The sequence below is a fragment of the Apaloderma vittatum genome, unplaced genomic scaffold (genome assembly GCF_000703405.1).
Source record: "Apaloderma vittatum isolate BGI_N311 unplaced genomic scaffold, ASM70340v1 scaffold27240, whole genome shotgun sequence".
Lineage (NCBI taxonomy): Eukaryota > Metazoa > Chordata > Aves > Trogoniformes > Trogonidae > Apaloderma > Apaloderma vittatum.
This window is the reverse complement of record NW_009695461.1, coordinates 12117-32187: the sequence shown is the minus strand read 5'-3', so window position 1 is coordinate 32187 and position 20071 is coordinate 12117. Positions and strand designations below refer to the sequence as shown.

The 20071-nt window shown below is 38.4% G+C and overlaps 1 protein-coding gene across 1 annotated transcript; it reads left to right on the top strand.

Annotated features, from left to right (window-relative positions):
* Positions 1-335: 335 nt before the first annotated feature.
* LOC104275510 (C2 domain-containing protein 5-like) lies at positions 336-14113 on the top strand (the record flags this gene model as incomplete). Its single annotated transcript, XM_009871487.1, has 11 exons — positions 336-399; positions 3350-3411; positions 4330-4428; positions 4838-4927; positions 5677-5764; positions 6817-6903; positions 8357-8407; positions 9403-9504; positions 10329-10519; positions 13160-13306; positions 13982-14113. Coding segments are annotated over 11 exons (1113 nt in total), but the record flags the coding sequence as incomplete, so codon positions are not given.
* Between the last annotated feature and the right edge of the window lie 5958 nt (positions 14114-20071).

The window sequence follows — 20071 nt, the reverse complement described above, 5'->3', positions numbered from 1 at the left end:
TATATATAAAAATATATAAAATAAAATATATAAATATAAATATAAAGATATATAAAAATATATCTTTTTATCATTGTTGTCCTACCTGCTGCAGTTTCTGTGTTCTGTGCACATTACTTTATTTTTAATCCAATTTAATTAAGTGAACTGTTTTTCAAGTGTTAAGCATATCATAGGCTCCTAGTTTAGATTCAGAGGTCTAGTTGGTGGAATCCTTTCTTAAAATCTCAGCTTAGTTGCCAGATACAGGTCTCTTGATGACAAAGTTTTTACATCTTTCTGAGACTTTGGACTGGAACAGCAACATGATTTTTATCAATTACTCCTTTTTCCAGATTGATGATACAGATGCAATGGAAGACGTGCATTCTTTACTGACAGATGTTCCACCACCTTCTGGTACAGTTCAAAATATTTATTTTTTTCTAATTTATACTACAGGTTGCAAAATGGCAAGAGAACTGGTTCTATTTAAAAAAAAACCAAAAAGTCCAAGAGTAGGAGTGAAAATACTCCTGAAACGTTTAGCTTGTCAGATATACCTCTGAAAAACAAGTCATTAAGCCTTTTATGGGGATTGCTGCTTATTGAAAATGATTAAACACAGTATTTGTGTGATATTTTGTAGTTCACAGATTTGTACTGTGGTTGCCAATTTGTTGCTTTCTTATGTGTGTAACAGTTGGACCTTTTCTCCTAGTATATACCAGACTGAATGTCTAACTTGTGGGTTTCAGGGTCGATTAGAGTAGAAGTACAGAGAACAGGGTGGTCTTTTGAGTATTTGTAGCCATGTAATGTGACATATCGATGTATTCCACAGATGTTATTTAAAACGGGCAATTTGCCCTTCCAGCACTCTTGTTCCACAGCTGCACTTCTATTTCCCTTGCTTTGTGATTGTGCCATGCTGTTAATTTGTGTTCACTGCATTTGTGGTCTTTGCTGTTAAAAACAAGCAATGTCCAAAATGTGTGTGACTTAAGAATTCCAAATCAACATTTTTATCCAAGTCAGCACCGGTCATTTGCTGTAGAATGCAGTAAAGTCATGTAATAGAAATGGAGTAGTTTCTGATTTCTTCAGTGTTTTTTACAGATATATTTTTTAAAAGTTTAGCAACTTGAGAACATTACTCATCAAAGTGAGTAATTTTAAAAATGCAATTCTGATACTTGAAATCAGTGTCTTTTTACTTCCTGGTACAAATATGAACATTGAGGCTGCGTTTCTGGCAGTAGGACTTTGGGAGGTGTCCATTTAGTTGTCTGTGTTTAAAAATTATGTAAGAACCCAACATGGGAGAGATTTGCTGGATCATTCAAGTTCTGCTTGCTGATGGGGATCAGGCAAGAATGTGTATTTCATGAATGTAAGGGTGAGGCGGGAAACATCTCCCAGATTAGCATGCTAATGCATGCAGTTTATAGTTCGGTAGCATCCTGAAAGAAAGTTGCTGTCTTTGTAACCAGTAGCCTTTGACAAACTTTTCTGTGCATTTGGCTCTTTGCACCTTGAGCCCGTGGGCACCTTCGGCGTTCACAGAATTTTGCATCAGGATCTGTATCTGTGCAAGTGCCAGCTTCTTAGGCTTGGTTTGTATCATCTGCTTTTTCTTTTGTCTCATGTTGGGAAGAACACTGAGTCATTGCTTTGTATCAGTCATCGTCTTGCTATTTGTGGTTTTAGAGATCTCTGTCATGTCCTCCTTGGTGGAACTCCTGCCTCTGGCTAAGAGGCTGACATAATGGTCCATTATATGGAAGTTGCTCTACACATTTGCTTGTCCTTGTTCTCCCTCTCTTATCTTTGGAAGTTTCCCCGTGTGTCTTCTGAGCACGTATCTGTTCCTGTTCTAGTAATTGCTATCAGTGTTTATGATTTTGAGTATTGAGCTCAGCACTATCAGTGTCATAGTTCTCTGTTATTACCACCAAATCTTTTATTCCTCATCAATTATCCATTGTGAGGTCCTGCTGCAGTTGATTTTACCTACCCTAAACCAAGGCCATCAGCAGTCACCTCTTTTGTAGATAAGTTATGTTTGAAGCATATAGTGACATAGTTGTAAGTTAGAATATAATATATGTTAGTCAGCTATTTCAACTTTTGCCTTTCTGGTTTATATAAATCCTTATTTTTCGTTTGCCCGTTTGTTCAATATCTCCTTTTGACTTGTCTAAGATGGGTTCTCTGATGGAAAGTAAATGAGTGGTTTTCCGTTACTGTGGAAAACTACTACCGTGGTGATCACTGATGAAAGAAAAAAAAGGAAAATAAAGCATTGTGTTATCATCTCTGCATATTCTATTTTTGACTCTTCAAAAAGATTTCTGCTTTTGATGTTCTGAAAGAAAATATGTTAATATTTACACCTGCTGCAAGCTGCTAAACGCTTTCTTTTCCAGCTTATTTTGTGCATTTACATAGGCCCTACCAGATTTTGTACTCATTTGGCTGTATCTTTAGATTTTCAACATTGCCTGATTGCTGTTCATAACTTTTCTTACCATGTTGTTTAGTCAGTATACACTTTTTCTTCTTTTCTTTTTGTCTTTTTGAGTCTTTTTAAGTGCTGTGTATTTGCACTCTTTAAGTAGTATTTCTAGGTAGTATCTTTAAAGCATCTCTATGCTGCCTGTCGAAGGTTAGGTTTTTAGCTTCTGCTGTCACAACTTTTTAATATGTTTCCTCATTTGTATGTAGTTTTTCAATGAGAAACTAAGCAGAGCAGTAGTGGCTTTTGGGTGTTTGCCCTTCCTACAAGAATGCCTAGGTACATCTTGATCAGAGCTAAACATCTTTGAAGGCTTTTCCCTGCTCAGGGTGAACTAGGGAGGGGAGTTTTGAGGTCTGTGGGTTCCGCAAGGAGCAGCGAGCGGTTCCATGGAGAGGTTGGGGAGCTTGTCTCCCCGGTTGGTGTTAGCGTCAGATGCCGTGAGTTACCTGGTCTCCATAAGGAGCAGCTGTCACTGCTGCGTTTCATGCCGATGTAGCCTTGGTCATATTCCTCAACACGATGACATTTCTGGCTTTGTTTTTTGGCGGTTGAAGGAATGCTTAGAATAAGAATTCTGTAGCAAAGTAGCTTTTTAGAAATGGGGAGTTGCGTCTTTCTGATCCATTTTTTTGCTGCAGTGTAACAGTGTGTGTTTCCTTTGTATCTTACGTTGTATACTTCAAGTGCTCTGTTTTCTTTTTGATTGTTGGTCTTATTTCTGATGTATTATTCAGTATTCAGAAGCATGTACTTACAAAGTATCAAGTAACATCATGCATTGTTTGTTTAAAAGTATTTTTATGTTTCAATGTGCAACACAGATTTCCCCAAATACTACTTTCTTTACAGGTTTTTACAGCTGCAACACAGAAATTATGCCTGGTATTAATAACTGGACACCAGAAATTCAAGTAAGGTTCTTCAGAGAAAATTAAGACTTTTTTTCCCAAATTGTGTTGAAATATGCTGTAGTAATTTAAATATATACTAGAGATCACTAATTTTAGAAGATAAAAGTAGTACTTCAGTAGGGAAAACAGGTTATGAGATCCTGTTCCTTTGTGGGTTTTTTCAATGCTGTTATGTAATAGAGAACCTGGTACAAAAATAAAAGGAAATAATTAAAGAAAATATCAACTTTAAGGTTTGGGACAATTTTAAGAGCTTGGCTAGATTTTGAAGCCTCTTAAAAGAAATAAACTGTTGATTATGTTACTTCCTGTGAGATACTGAATATAATAACATTATTGGGTTAAGATAATGAAGAATTAGATAAAGCCAATCCAGTGAGTAAAAAAAAAAATCCATTTATCGTTCAATAAAAGCATTTTGATCATGTTTGTACAACACAATTGAGAGAGAGAGAGAGAGTTTAAACTGAGCTATTTAAGGAAGCTTTTATACCTAATTGGCACAGGATGAGACTGTTTTGCAGAGGCACATCTCAAACCTGGAAAAAATAAGAGTGTGCCAGCAGCGTGCTCTCGAGTCAATGGAATTGCCTCCGTATCTGTGTATGACGTTCCATTATTGCTTAAGTTATTGTACACAATTAACATAGAATTCTCAGCAGCAGTTAACAAAATATGTAGCAGATTGAATGACTCCCTTATGAAGCAAGTAAAATTTCAGTAAGCACTTGCTTTCACTTACTGTTCTTACAGTTTCTTCCTTTTCTTTCCATCCTTCTCCCTCCCTCTCCTTTTCCCTCCCCCCTGCCATTACCGTGTTATGCATTATTTGCTTGCTTTATGATTTTGTTTTGGTTTTAATATAACATACAGGCGTATATTGGAAAAAAAAATAACTGTTGTTTGTTTCTAATTCAGATGTTCACAGCAGTAAGAGTATCCAGATTAAGTAACATTAACTTAACAAATCAAACACTTAATAAGAACTTTAATGATCTCTGTGAGAATCTGTTGAAGGTAAGACTCTTATTTCAAATATTTTTTGAATTATTGAAATGGAAACGAAGTAAAATCAGGCTATACTGAAAATGTATTTTCTTCATAATTACTTTTCAGAATTAGATTGCAGTGTCTCTTAATTAGTTTGTAAGCCGCTCTGTAGATGGATTCAGCCCTCTTAGTATATTAAGAATTCCCAAAGCTTTTGGAATCTGAATGAGTCCTTTGGCTGTAGTGTACTCTAGAAACAAAAGTATAAGGACAGATTGCATTCTATACTGACTTTTCACACCTATAATTCTTCCTCAAGAAGAAAAAATTGTATGATTGTATGATTTCTACTATGAAAAGAGACTTGATGTTTAATTTCTCTGAAACAAACCGTACATTTTGTAGAGTAACGTGAATAATATCTTGTCTTCAACAGAGCTTGTATTTTAAATTACGATCTATGGTTCCCTGCTGCCTTTGTCATGTAAATTTTACAGTTGCTCTACCAGAGGATGAATTAGTTCAGGTAAGTAAACTGATTCTTTTGACTTGCATTCAGCATGTGGGCATGCCTGGCTTGGCCTTAAATTAACATTTACTGCTAAGAGTAGGCTTTGATTTACTAGTATGTCTGGTGAATTACAAAGCAAATATTCAGGGCATAATCTTTGTGAAGAGAAGACCTGTCGAGTTCACCAGTTTTGAAAATCATGAGGCTAAATGGCATTTCATGAGCACAGTGCATCTGAACAGTGTGTGTATCTTCTTAGATAGGAAACAAAAGCCCTGACTAGATATCCAGGTGTTACCACATAAACCACAAGAATACAGCATGGTCGTTTTCTCACTGTGCTGTCATTGTAATTGTCTGATTTTTTTTCTTGCCATTTCAAGATGATGTGATACTCTACATTATTTTCAAGAAAATGTTTTCTTTAGAAGCATAGCATCATCCTTGTGCTCAATTAAACATCTCACTCACAAATAAAATGATAATGAGGTGTTACAATTCTTTTTTATGTCAGTTCAAGAAAGAAGGCAGAAACTGACAAACAAAATCATAAACATGGGGCAAACGCTGTCAGGTGTACATTCTGACAGTGGACCTTAATATTACCTTTTGATGCTCTGCTGTGAAGGGTTTTTAATATGCCTACTTAGATGATTTCCCCCCACCCATTTTTCTTTGGAAAAGCTGTCTTGTTTGCAAAATGAATTCTGCAGATTGCACAAGAGATTAATTTACCTAATATGCCATATATTTCTGATTTGCAGATTGCAGTCACAGCTGTTGCAATTACATTTGACAAAAACCAAGCGTTACAAACCAACAAAGCCCCTACAGAAAAATCACAGCAAAGAGGTAAATGTTGCGAGACACGTAAAGATAAGAGTTAATATTTTCCTTTTTCTTTCCCACAGTACCTTATGAGTCTACATTTTAATTTTTTATGTATACACATTTTCACAGGGAGGTTCTGTAAAATTGTGAAGTCCTAACATAGAGATTTTTGAGGTTGATATATGGGACCTCGAGCAGGATGACTTAAAAGTATTAAGTACTCGCTTTATGTAATCAACAAACTTACAGTAATACAAAAAAGTTGGGTATTTCCTTATTCCGTGTACCAGCTTTCTTTGAATATTTTTCTCTAAAGAATTGTGTGACAGATGATGACATTTCCATTGTATTTTGAACCGTGTGATGTAAGTCGTTAAAGAATACTTGTTCTTACTAGTAGCAAATTTTCTCCTTATTCAAGAAGGCAAAAAAAAAATTTTTCATTATACTTACAGAAAACTTCTGAAAACCCTTAAGTAGGTCAGTAATATTTTTGAAGATCAGTAAAACATGTAGCATTATGGAGGAACTAGAAGAGTCAGCTGCAGTCTGCGCATGTCGTCTTGCTAATGAAGCACCATTTTATGCTAGAAATAGATGGATGCAACCTGGATATGGAAATTTAGACAGAACTGTGAAGATACTCCATTCTGAAGACTGGGGTTAGGGAGCAGAACTGAACCGTATGTCTCTAAAGTGATAGTTATACCCTCTTCAATAGTAACAATAAATTGTTTCATGTGAAACAAATAAAAAATAATATGTTAGTTTTTGCTGTAATGTGTAGCTAACTCAGATCTAAATGCAGAATCAGATCTAAAATGGATGAATTATCGTAATATTTTTTCCTGAAAATTAAATCTTCTTCGTTGGAATGCAGGTTCTGATCAGTTTTGCTGCTGAGTTTATTGCCAGACACGTAAATCTTCATACTGCTCTTCGTCACTATATGCATGTGCTGAAAATAACCGTTCCAGTCAGACCTGACTAAATTGAATCTGTAGTGCTTATCGCTACTAGTGAATCATATTTTGGGGGTTTGTTGTCAACTGGGTATGTTTTCTTTGTTGAAGCATCTACAGACAATGAAGAACAGCTGCAATTTCCACTGGAACTTTGCTCTGACCCTCTTGCTTCTCAACCATTCTCACCAGCTAAAGGTCAGTTCAATAGAAGAACGCTGAACTGTGGTTTTTTGATTGATTTTGAGTTCTGCTCTTTAATTGTTGCAGTAGCTTTAAAATACATGTCTATTACATACTTTAAATATTTGTTGCTACCTTAGCATCATGGATAGGTTCACTCCTAAAGTCAAATTTTTTAAAAGTCACAGAAGATGGGTTTGCTAATTGTTCTGTGTATATTCCTCCGTAGATTTCCTGCAGTTCTTCTATCTTTGCATTTAGAGTATTGAAAATGTTGCAAACCACTGGGTGTTGCATGTCATTTGAGTTAAAGAATTATAAATTACTTAATAACTAGGCTTGCTTCATCCTGCTTTGCTTCTGTAAGGACCCATGTGAAATAACTCCCGAGTATTGTGAGCCTCAATGGTGGGAAATACTTTATCTATCAAATACTGGTTGTTCAGCTGAGCAAAATTGCATGCATTTTTTTTTAAATGACAGGAACCTAAACCTACATAATGAACAATTTGTACAATGTGGCACGTTTTAGCTGTTAAACAGCTGTTTTATTTTACCTGAGCTGAAGCTGCATTTCAAGAATGGTTGCCACAATTCTTCTATGACTGTATTAAAAGTTAGGTCAACATTCACTGAAATCAGCTGTCTTTACTTCCCTCTACACTGTTGGATTATTTACCCAGGAAAATACCTAATGATAGGAAATTTAGTATCTGTGAGTTCTTGTAAATGTGCTTTTACTAAAATATAGAACTCTGTTTTTTGCCCATTACGTAAGTTGCGTGAAGGAGGATGCCTACCAGATTTACTTGTATTTTCAGATAGCAATTTAATTTCAGCAATAACATTCCTATTGTTTGGGGGGTTTAAAAATATTTTAATGCATTTGCGTGTGCTTAAACTTTTGGTGGTCACATTATGATACTATTAACCTTTGATTTTCAAGAAGAGGGGTTGCTATCCCAAAATTTATGACTGTTGCCTTTTTCACTTACGGGGCTGTGCTACTTGTATAATGACCAGTAGAGGGTAGCCTGTTCACGTGTATCACTTTTTCTGACGTTCTTCACATTCCCTACTGTACTGTACATCGCTTCAGAGGCTTTAAGCTAGATAATTATTTCATCTTGTCATTTCTTCACAATTAGGCTCAAGGTTTCATTGTAGTTACATTTACTTAGCAGCATGTTTAATGTATTGATACGTTTTTTAATGTACTTTTTGTTATTTTAAAAACCCTGGTACGGTAATGAGCTTTAATAAATGATCATATTACAATTTGCAAGACCAATTTAGTAAAGTTAATTACTTATACTGTTATGTACTATTGAAGTACATAGAACAATATGTATAGATTTTTTTTCTTTCATGTTACTCCAAAAATTTTTTTCTACCAAGCAAGCTATTGTCCTGTACTGCATGGCTCTGGTCATGTATTTTCTGAATGGAATTAATTTTGTCTTGCTAGAAGTCCTGGAGGGTGCAAGTTCCCACACAGGTATTCCTGCTACTCAGAGAGGTGAGTTTGCTTAATTTAGCCATATGCCAGAACAGAATGAGCATTCTTGGGATATTGGTATACTCTTTTTGGATGTGTCTCAATCCAGGAAGTGTTTACTAGTTAACTGAGAATGCATGCTCTGGTGTGGCTTAATGATACCGTATTTTGATGTGGTTTTTAATTACAGAAATAAGATTTGTTAATAATAATAGTGTCTCTCTGTCAGATATATTGATATAACTATCTGACAGAAAATTAGTTCCCCGAGAGAGAGCTTTTTTGCTTGTCTTAATTTGAAGTTAGCATGTGTTCCTCTCGTTTCTTCAGAATAATGAAGAAACGCCGTTTGCAAAACTTTTTTTTTTTGAGATACGCAAACACCCCTGCAACTAATACCTAAAGTCATAGCAGAAACAACTCTACTTGTCGTTGTATTGATAATGGAGGGGGTGTTGAAGGGGGGACTTTGGGGAAAAGAAGACAATGTTTTGTAAGGAAAGTGCATTTGTGTTTAAAACCAAGGTGTTGTTTCAGCTTCTGACTCTTATCCTCATCACCAAAACTTTTTTTCAGGCTGTAAGTTAGATAAAGATAGGAAGTTTAAATCATGATCAGCAGCTCTTCATGAGGAAAAGGATAGCAATGAAAATCAAAATTAAACAAGGCTTAAATAAACTTAAAGAAGCCAGAATTTCATAGCTAAAATGAGGTTTTAAAAACAAATAATCTAGCCTGAGTCATTAATGACTGTATTTGCATGTTTTTTCAGTGATGAAGTCCCAGTCAGGCAGTTGGTTCACAGCTGGGACATCACCAGAAATCGGTACACTGGTTTGGACAAGTCCAAACTGATACTGTAGCTTTTCCTTGAAGCAGACCTGGAAAGGGATGTTTGTTCTCTCTCAGACACAGATAATTGCTTCCTCAAACGGAGCACTGAGATGATGAGCGAGAGACATCATCCATATTTTTTTCCTTTGTTTTTTCTTTTGTTTTTCTGTCTGTGTTTTCAGCAACGTCAATTGATTACAGTTCCTTTGCAGACAGATGCAACAGCTGGATAGAGCTCATTAAACTGAAAGCTCAGACCATAAGGCGCGGATCAATTAAGACAAGTAGGCGGCTGTTTCTACCACGTTATGATAATCTGAGACATATCTCTGATTTCCCAGTGGTGAATAGTGGAGGTTCCTGCCCAGCAATAGTGTCGTAGATTACATATCGAATGAATACCTGAGTGTGAAAACTGCTGACGTTGTTAATGTGTTTGTAAAAGCTAATGCAGGGTTTATGAACCAGTATTGTAAAAAAGCAAAGTATAGTATTTCTGTTCACGTAGTAAAAATTAGTTTACCGATAAATGTGTACGCCTACTAATTATATAACATACACTGCATGGATGTAGGTGTATGTATGGTCTTGGAAAATTTTTGGTGAGAAGCAGGAAGCAATCACCAAGGTGACAGTCACTAAATTAGCAAGTGGTGAGTTATTTTTCAGTAGTTCTTTGGCCACAGGTCTGACTACCTTGCTTAAATTAGCAGAGATTAATATCTGTTTTAATGGAAAATGCTGCACTGGGGAAACACGACAACTTTCACACTTCCTGTAATTTGTTCCTCCAGCAGAATACGTATTTCCAAACGTTGGCACTTTTTTTCCTTTACCTTCACTTTATAACTGATTGTTGTATGTGCAGCTACTCGTCTCGATGTTTTCCTTTTTTTTTCCAAATAAATTCCATTTCAGCTTTTTGTCTCCTTTTGCATGCGTTGCATGATAATTTCCTTTCTCACATGATATGGCTGAGCATCACAGGCAGATGAATGTTGTCACCAAGCTATTTGGAAACCATAAAGAAGAATTTTTGTGTTTTTGAGAAACAGTAATTGATCCCACTCGATAGTTACTTTCTCTTCTTTTTCCCCCGTCTTTTTAGCTGCTTCACTTGATAAAGCAAGTCCATTGGCTGAGGGATACTTACGGCACCGTTCTGTTCCGTCGTGCACCAATTCTACCGTCTCAGTTGTTAAGATGACACCTCTTTCTTTTCTACCTGGGGCAAAAATAACCAAGTATCTTGGGATAATCAACATGTTTTTTATACGAGAAACCACTTCTTTGCGTGAGGTGAGCTGTATATCAGGGATTAACACTTGTTTATAATAACCAAAGGCAAATGCCTGAAGAAGTTTGAGTTGAGGAATAACGCAGCAAGGGAATAGACTTATTGTCACTTCAGGGTAGGTGCTGAGTGAGGAGTAAATCTCATTGCACTGCTCTTGCTATAGAGCCCATAGAGCTACTTTCTGTGAAGCAATATTAGGAAGGGGTTAATTAACCATTGCCTTTGGTGTTGAATTTGGATATGGTACTAAACCAAGGAGTTTTTAAACAGAAATATATGAAAAAAAAATGGATCTTTGGTCAAGTGTGATGGCTGGGATTATTTGAACCGCCAACTGAGATTAATTTGAATGCTAAAAAAAATTATACTCTTCTGTCATTTAGCAATCCCAGTGATGAACGTTCATAGTGTATTTGGATTTTAGAATTCTTTGGTTAATACAAGGTTTCCCGTATCACATATAACTACTATGCAGATTTTTAGTACTATGTTCTGTGCATTCTTGGTGTCATAATTCTGTGTGATGAACATCTGAAAGGCATGCTGTGGAGCATATAACCACAGAACGAGCTTAGAGGGTCTAGCTAGTGACACTCAAACATTATGATCTCTAGTCTGGATGTGGGCAACAGATAGTCCTCTGAGCATCCCAAAATGCAAGACATTTTCCTCATCATTTTTGTGTCCTTTTGGGAAGTAGCTGCATCTTTCTGCTACTGTTTCCCTTCACAGAAATGGATTGTGCCTCAATCTGTTTTGTCAGTGCTGAAGAGTACGCTGTTTCTTCTTAATTATACATTGATAAAATTACAGAGCAGATGTTAATAAAGATGATCAGCCTTCATAAAATGAGTTGCGAGCTCTCTAGAGAAACTTTGATCAAATGGGCACCTTGATTGGGTCTTCCAAGTTATGGCTGCTTCTAACTTGAGAAGTCTCTGTGAAAAGGAAGTTATTTTTGAAAGGATGTGTATGGTATGACCAGAGCAATGGTTACATGTCGTTTCTGTACTAACTGCAGTTGCTCTAGATACAAATTCAATAGCTGATAAGTGAGCTTTGGTAACTGTGGTAGCCTCCCTCTGCTGAGATCTGCTCAAGTTTTTCATTCAACTCTGTATGAAGCTCGGACAGTCGTACAGTTTGTGCAATACTGTCAATGTGCTATTTTCAGCACCTGGAGCAGCTAATTTAAATCTTATTTCAGCTGCACAGGCTGAGTCACAAACCATTTTTAATAGAATCATATGATTCTGTGATTCTTCTGCTAGTTGCACAGTATTGCCCTGAGGCTGTAACCGGGTCACAACAGAGTGGTCATTATATCCAGCTTGAGCAATGTGTTTCAAATTCTACAGAAAAAGAATTAGTGGCAAATATTTGATACCTGTTGTCATTAAATTTTGTATTACCTTTATAATACTACATGTTTATTTTTTCCCTCAATCTAGTATAACACTTGGACAAAGTGAAAATCTCATGAGGAATGACATACTTGTATTGAAATTTTGATTTCTGGCTACAGTTGCTTTATGCTTGAATTAGTGAAGTTATACTTGCCCTTTTGTTAGTTTTCATCCAAGATATGTTTTCTTATGTCTTTATGAGTCTGCTCAGTGTAGATTATACTTCTTCCAGTAGATAAGAGGGCAGCCTCTATTTGTTGAAGTTCAGCTTACCTAAACTCCTCTTCTTCCTGTCTCTTTTTCTCCAGTGGCACACGCATACATGTGGGAAGTCTAGTGGTCTTGTCTTTCACATTCACTTTGAAATTTTTAACCGATAGTGAGCTCTGTTTTGTCAGTTTCCTACCTCATTTTTTTTTCTGTGGATTTTTATTTTTCTGGTTGGTTGCCTGGTTTTTGTGTGCTGTATTTTTCTCTGCAGTGTCATTGCTCACATTCTTTCATAAGTTTTATCTAGAAAAAGCACACAATACTTCATTGTTTTCCTTGTCTTCCTTTCACAGCAATTAAAATTACTCAGGTAGGCACTAAAGAAGTAAAAATCCCCCACAAGCACCATCAAGTCAAAAAATTTAACTAAACGGGATAACTAGAAGTTCTTCTGGGCTTCAGGAGGGGAAAAGAAAAAGTTTTCATAGTTTGCTTGTCAAGTCTCTGCTCTGTCCTTTGCTTACTTTTGTATTTTGAGGGATTTCTTTAGTGAATGTTGAGAACTAATGACAGCATACCTGAAGTTGCAGTGACCAAAGGTAACAGCCACTCCTTAGCAGTAAGTTCTGAGAAGTCTTAACTCTCTTCTAATCATCAGTAGAAATTATTTTTCCCAGTTTGGAGCAGGGTCCTTTTTGATGAAAGAGAATTTGTTATTCAGCTGTCACTGGGATATTAAGTGTTTGTGCAGAGGCGTAGGAGCGTCTGAAAAGCATTGAGTATATGTAATATACTCACTGCAAAGAATACCGCTCACAAATGAATAACTACTTGTTTCTTTTCCTCAGACAGCAAGTTCCATTGGCCTGATTTTTAACCATGACCCATTAAACAGTGAATAGCTTTTCAGTTCTGTACAATATAGCATTTAGGATTCACTGAATATTCAGCTGATAAAAATGTAAAAAAAGTATTCATCATCTTGTAGCTATACCTATTATAAAATGTGCTTTTCTTTCATTTTAGGAGGGTGGTGTCAGTGGTTTTCTTCATGCTTTTGTAGCTGAAGTGTTTGCAATGGTGAGAGCTCATGTCGCAGCTTTAGGGGGGAATGCAGTTGTCTCATACATAATGAAGCAGTGTGTTTTCATGGAGAATCCAAACAAAAATCAGGTAGGTTATGATACAAAATAACAGTGCTGTTGTGATTAGTATGGCTTAAAATAACACATTTTATATATTTAAAAAATGGCAACCCTGTAGAACTATATCTGTATAACACTTCTGGATCTCTCATCATGGTTGTTTAAAGAAGCCAACAATGTTCTCGAACACCTGAGTCAACACAGATTTATGAGTCTATTTCCTAAATACCTGAATGAGTAAAAATACTAAGTTATTAGAACGAAGTAAACGTCAGGAAACAGCCAAACAGTACTGCTGAACTTAGCTTTTCTGGTATTTTTGTTCTAACCTCACATAAAAATAGCTGGGGTTGCTGATAGAAAATGCTTCATTTTAGACTTAAAGGGACAAAACTTTATTAGTGAAGACAACAGCATATGGTTGTTTTGGTACATGAAATATGTTCAAAACAATAGTGAAAGCAAGTACAGCTGCTTGGATACTTAATTTGTGGTGGTCTACATGTTTGGTAGCACACAGTGAGTGGATATAAAAGCAAATGTGGCAGGGATTACCTCGCTAATAAGTTCTAATAATTTGTCCTTCTGAACTTGGTTTTCTTTTATCTGTGTAGTTATATCTAACCAGATACAAGTAAGGAAAATCTGTTATTATTTTATGCTTGGTAACTGTGTATTGTCTGTTGTGGGGTTTTTTTTTCAGGCTCAGTGTTTAATAAATGTCAGTGGTGACGCAGTCATCTTTGTGCGGGAATCCGAGTTAGAGATGATACCAGTGCAACCATCTACAGTTGCTTCACAACCCACAAGCTCTGGAGGAGATGTGACAACATGAAGTCAGAAGAAGTGAAATAGTCTCTGCCAAATATAAAGATTATTTAAAAAGTGGGAATGTTTAGGTTTGCATCTTCGAAATCAGTAACTCCCCGTCACATTAATAGCCAAAATCCAAGACAATCACTGTACTTTGTCCTTTATGTAATAGTCAGGGTAGCGCATTGGCAGGTATACTCTGATTATTTCATTACAGTTACAGGCCCCTGTGAACTGGAGAGGCAGTAGGTGAAGCACTGAGAGTATGGGTTAAAATAGTAGATACCACATGGAACTGTGAAAGTAAATGAAAACACTGTTGCATTTTTCCTCTGTTCAACAGGACCGGGCTAAGTTGTAGTTCAGAACCATTGCTGAGTTTGCATGTTGTATTAGCTGACTCTCAGCTCGATTTAAAAAATAGAAGAGGGGTCAGGATGGGTGGGAGATAACTTTGTCGAGGGAACAAGAGATATGTGCACAGCCTAAGAAAACAGGAGCTGAAGTCTGAGCTTATCTTAGGTCTTAGAGAGTGAAGGGGAAGAAGCAGCACTAAGAAGCCCGTTTGAATTTCTGCAGACTAAAAATATTTTTCAACTGTTTATGAACTGCTGATTTATTTTTTTAAGAAAATTATTACTATACGGCATATGTTCTGGGTGGGTGTTTCAGGGTGTTTTTGTTGTGTATTTTTGTTCTTTTTTTTAAAAGGTGCGAGACCATGATGCTGTGTTCCTAGTCATCCCTATGGTTAAAAAAACCCCAAGAAGTTCCAAAGTGCAGTTGGTGCTATTACAAGAGGTTCACTGCAATATGGACAATTTTTCTTTTTTAATATAGGCTTCTGTGAACAGATTGTCCTGAGGCTCATTTTCTTCAGGCATGATCTCTTTCAAGGATAGCATAAACAGTCTTCCAAAAGTCAGTTATACAGAGGTAGATACTCCAGCCTTGTTTCCATTTAACGAGTTGAAAATGCCTAGTTGATTGAAGAGTGATGTATGCTTGTGATGTGGATTTCTGCAAGTTGGTTTTGTTTGCTTGGGTTTGTTTGAGGTTTTCTTGTTTGTTTGTTTGTTTGTTTGTTTTTCCCAGTACAGTAGCTGGGAAATGAGGGTACTGAAAAGAAAGGAAATGTGTCATTTCCAGTAAATGTCTGAAAAGCTCTGATATTTTAATATAAAAAAAAACAACATGCAAACTTTGATTTGAAGATGCATTCTTACTTAATTCTGACAATACAATATGTGGAACTTGAACAAATGTGTAAACTTGAATGTAAATATTCTGCTTAGTATTGAAATTAAGCAATGGCATGATTATTTGTTAAAACTAATTATTTCATTGTAAATGAGCATGAAAATCATTCTTGCACAATAAATTTCTTTATAAAATCTGTTGCCTTTTTATATGTGTAATAGTTAAATGTGTATGCTGGATACATATTTAATATGTCCCACCCCTATTCTCAGAGGAACATTCTTTTTATAGAATGTTACAACCTGATTATTTAAAATTTGGAGAGTTAATAAAGGTAATTCATTATAAGGTAATTAGGTGCTTACCAGTACACTTTACTCATACACTTAATTGTCTTTCTAAATTCTGTAGCTGTTGCAACCAAAGCTGCCATAAATTAAGTCACCTGTAAATAGTTGCAGCTCTCTTGATGATTTTGCAAGGCAAATTTGTTCCCTTTGAAGCCTATGGTGGAATATTACTAACCTCATAGGCTCTTGGATCTAGCACAAAGAAGTTGCTTTCAGCACGGAAATATCCTCTGAAGTAGTACAGTTAAGTAGCTGTTCCTGATTTTTGGGGAGTTTTTGTTTTGAGGTTTTTTTTAGTAGCTTCTATGGAAGTATTAGTTGCATTTTGAGCTGTTTAAAAGGTCAGAATTTCTTGTCGTGTGTTTCATTAGGCATGGAAGAGAAGCTTTCACTTAGAAATGACAAACATGTTTTTTAGCTGTTCCTAACTGGGGTTTAGCATTTCTTAATTGGTTTAGATGGATAAATTTAACCTGTTGGAAGTTACATGCTTAGGTTGCTTTGTGATTTTTCTTCTTTCCAGTGTGAAAAAAGGGGGGAGGGGGGGAGGGGAGTATATGTAAGTATGTGCAAATCCATTGTCATTTGGAACATCAGATCTCGTGTTTCTCAGAGGCAAAAAAAGGATTATATAAGCATAAGAGAAACTTCAGGGAATTAGTGCAATATGTAATAAAGGAAAACTGAAGCACGAGTTAAAAGTTAAGTCATTAGTGCACAAAACACCTTTAAGGAGCTGTGTGTGTACAACTCAAGTTGATTTATTATGTTCCTTGCTGAGGTCAGAATGGCTGAAAATCGCACAAAGGTACCTTGTTAGTTACTGACTTTTTTTTGCCTTTAATCATGAAATAACAATATACAGTTTTGATTGTGGGAGAATCATCGAAGTTTCTGCTGAAATGAGAACAGTTAATGCAAGATACCCTAATGGGACTTCAGATGCGGGGAGACAAGTGATACCACTTTAGATACTTGTGATATAAAGAAACATTGCTTTGCCAGGAATTTAATCTGAGAACAGCTGTTTGGGGGTAGGAGCTGATGCAACTTGCTTGTAATGGTTTTGGCTGGGAGGGAGTTAATTTTCTTCATAGCAGGAGGATTTGTGACCAAAGCAAGGCTGTTCTCGCAGGGTGCTTTAACAAAGGCAGTCCTCGGTGTCGGTACAGGCTGGAGGTTGATGTGATCGAGAGCACCTCTTGGGGGTGCTGGTGGATAGAAGCTGGACATGAGCCATGTCTATGAGCTGCCTACTTGCAGCCCAGAAGACCCATCACATCCTGGGCTGCATCAAAAGCAGCGTGGCCAGCAGATCGAGAGAGGTGATCCTGCTGCTCTGATCTGCTCTGGTGAGACCTCACCTGGAGTGCTGCGTCCCGCTCTGGGGCCCCCAACACAAGAAGGATGTGAATCTGTTGGATTGGGTCCAGAGGAAGGACGCAGAAAGGCTCAGAGGAACGGAACACCTCTCCTGTGAAGACAGACTTGAGAGTTTGAGCTGTTCAGCCTGGAGAAGGCTCTGGGGTGACCTTATAGTGGGCTGTCAGTACCTGAAGGGGGCTACAGGAAGGGTGGGGAGGGGCTGTTCACAAGGGTGTATAGTAACAGGACAAGGGGCAATGTTTTTAAGCTAGAGCAGGGTAGATTTAGATGAGATGTTAGAAAAAAGTTGTTTACAATGAGGGTGGTGAAACACTGGAACAGGTTACCCAGAGTGTTGGAGGCTCCGTCCCTGGATACATTCAAGGTCAGGCTTGAGGGGGCTCTGAGCAACCTGATCCAGTTAAAGATGTCCCTCCTCACTGCAGGGGGGCTGGACTAGGTGACCTTTGAAGGTCCCTTCCAGCCCAATGCATTCACTCTATGACTGAGTGGTGCCTGCACAGAGTCAAGCCTTTCTGCTTACCTTGCTGCCCCCTCCCCAGTGAATACGCCAAGGCTGGGCGGGAAGCTGGGAGGGAAGGCAGCCAGCACAGCCAACCCAGACTGACCACAGGGATACTCCTACCAGGATACCCAGTACCATCCTGCGCTGCACCGAGCGGTAAGCCTCAGGAGGTGGTTTACCAGGGGTTTATGGTTGCTCAGGGGCCAGCACCAGTTGGCTGGTGGTGAGCAATTGTTTTGTGCATTGCTTGTTTTCCCTGTTTGTCTTTTCCCTCCTGTTAAACCATCTCAACCTGTGAGTTTTCCCACTTCCTCCCTTCTGATTCTCTGCCCCATCCTGCTGGGAGGGAAGGAGCAAGGGAGCAGCCATGTGATGTCTGGCTGCCTGCCAGGCTTAACCCACAGCCTCGCTGCATTCTCCTGATCTGAGGAATCCAAATGACAGGCTATGGTTAAAGTAGCCCTTCTCCTGCCTGCAGCCCTCAGAAGAACCACTAAGCTGAAGTTTAAAACCTTCACATCAGTATTGTGAACAAATTGGGTGGTACCACCCTTTGTTAGAAAGGAGTGGTAGCATCTGTTTTAAAAAAACCACTTCTCCAGGCACAGCTTTACTTGCAGTAGTGAAGCTACTAGGTCTGTGCCAGTCCTGCAGGTGACCGGGCAGTGTTCAGGGCCTGAACAACTGTCCCCTCCACCAGAGAACAGCAACAAACTAAGGAAGACCATCTGCAAGGGATGCTGCTGGTTGCTGATTCTTTCCACAGCTTTCTCTAACCATCGCTGCATAGTGCTTGCTTAGTCAGCTGACTCAAGCCTGAAGGCGGGCAGGAATTAACTCGGAGATGCTGGCTTCATGTTGGAGTTCTAGCCATCTTGGTGCTTGAGGGATGGATCTTCTGGAATATCATCCCACTTTTTTCTTTTTTTTTTTTTTTTCTTCTTTCAACCAGGAGGTTGTTTTCAGAGCTAGCTGAAAAGTTCTCAGCTTGCATTTTTTTCTCTTGTGAGCCTTCTGGCTTGTGAGCTCTGAGACACATGTGAAAGGTGCTAACTGAGAGCAAATGTGCCCTAGTGAACAGTGAAGTTAATTGTACCTGCAGGATGCAAGAAATATTCTGACAGGATGTAGCTGTAGTGTTGTTTCCAGCAAGAAATCTCTATTAGAGGCCTGATATAACTAGATTTAGGTTGCACGCATACCTATGGAAAATAATGCAGAGAGTACAGGCAGAATGCAAGTCAACAGCGTTATGCTGTTGAAGAGGAAAATGACACAAAGGAAGTTAGAAGGAGAAGACATCTGAAGCACTGCTGCTGCTTTGCTCACAACCCAGCTGTGCCTCATTTTGACTGCTGCTTCTGTGGGCCCCACAGAGAAGAGATCTCAGAAGTGCAGAAAACATGATCTGCAAGTACAAGAAAGATATGGACGTGCTGGAGTGTGTCCAGAGAAGGGCCACGAGGATAATGAGAGGACGGGAGCACCTCTCCTATGAAGATGGACTGAGAAAGTTGAGGTTGTTCAGTCTGCAGAGAAGGCGGCTCTGAGGAGACCTTATTGTGACCTTCCAGTATCTCAAGGAGGCGTACAAGAAAGCTAGTGAGGGGCTTTTTTAGGATGTCGGGTAGTGATAGGACTAGAGGGAATGGATTGAAGGTAGAGATGGATCGATTCAAATTGGACGTTAGGCGGAAGTTCTTCCCCATGAGGGTGGTGAGACACTGGCACAGGTTGCCCAGAGAGGGGTTGGAAGCCCCATCCCTGGAAGTTTTTAAGGCCAGGCTGGATGGGGCTCTGGGCAGCCTGGTCTAGTGGGGCATGTCCCTGCCTATGGCGGGGGGTTGGAACTAGATGATCTTTAAGATCCCTTCCAACCCTGGTAATTCTATGAATTCTGTGAAAGGCTGACTCAGCTGCAGTGAGTGAAATACCAAGCTCTCTAACCATCCTAAAAGGGCTGTTTGCTACCTCTGGAGCAGAGGAAACAATGGGCTTGAAGCAGAACAGGAAAGGTTCCGGCTAAACGTGCAGGCAGGGGTTTCGCGGTCATGAGGAGCAGAAAGCGCAGACAGGTTGCCCAGTTAGGTTAGCATTACCCTCCACCAAATGCTGTAGAGAACTGGTCTGATGAGCATCTTTCAGGACTTGCATGTGTGCCTCTGAGCAGGGGATGAATTGGATGACCTCCTGAGATCCTTCTTACTGCTTGCGCTTTACACTCTGTAGATTTACATGGGTTCAGTTTTGAATCGAGAGAAAGGATCCTTCTTCCCAAGTACTCAGAGACGGGTTGAGTTGTTCCTCCTGATCTGCATTCTGGTAACTTTCTGGCAGGAAGTAATAAACTTACTTATACTTGAGGAGCAGCAGACACTGCTTTTTACAGTTGCCTTGCCTACAAATAAACTCACATTGTTTTGATAATGTAATTAAAGTGCTATGAAACCCTAGGTAGTTGTTGCTCCTTTTCTAGGAAGAAAGGTTTATTATGGTTTGTCTGAACTCATTATAGAGTTTAGACATAAAAAACCCCAAC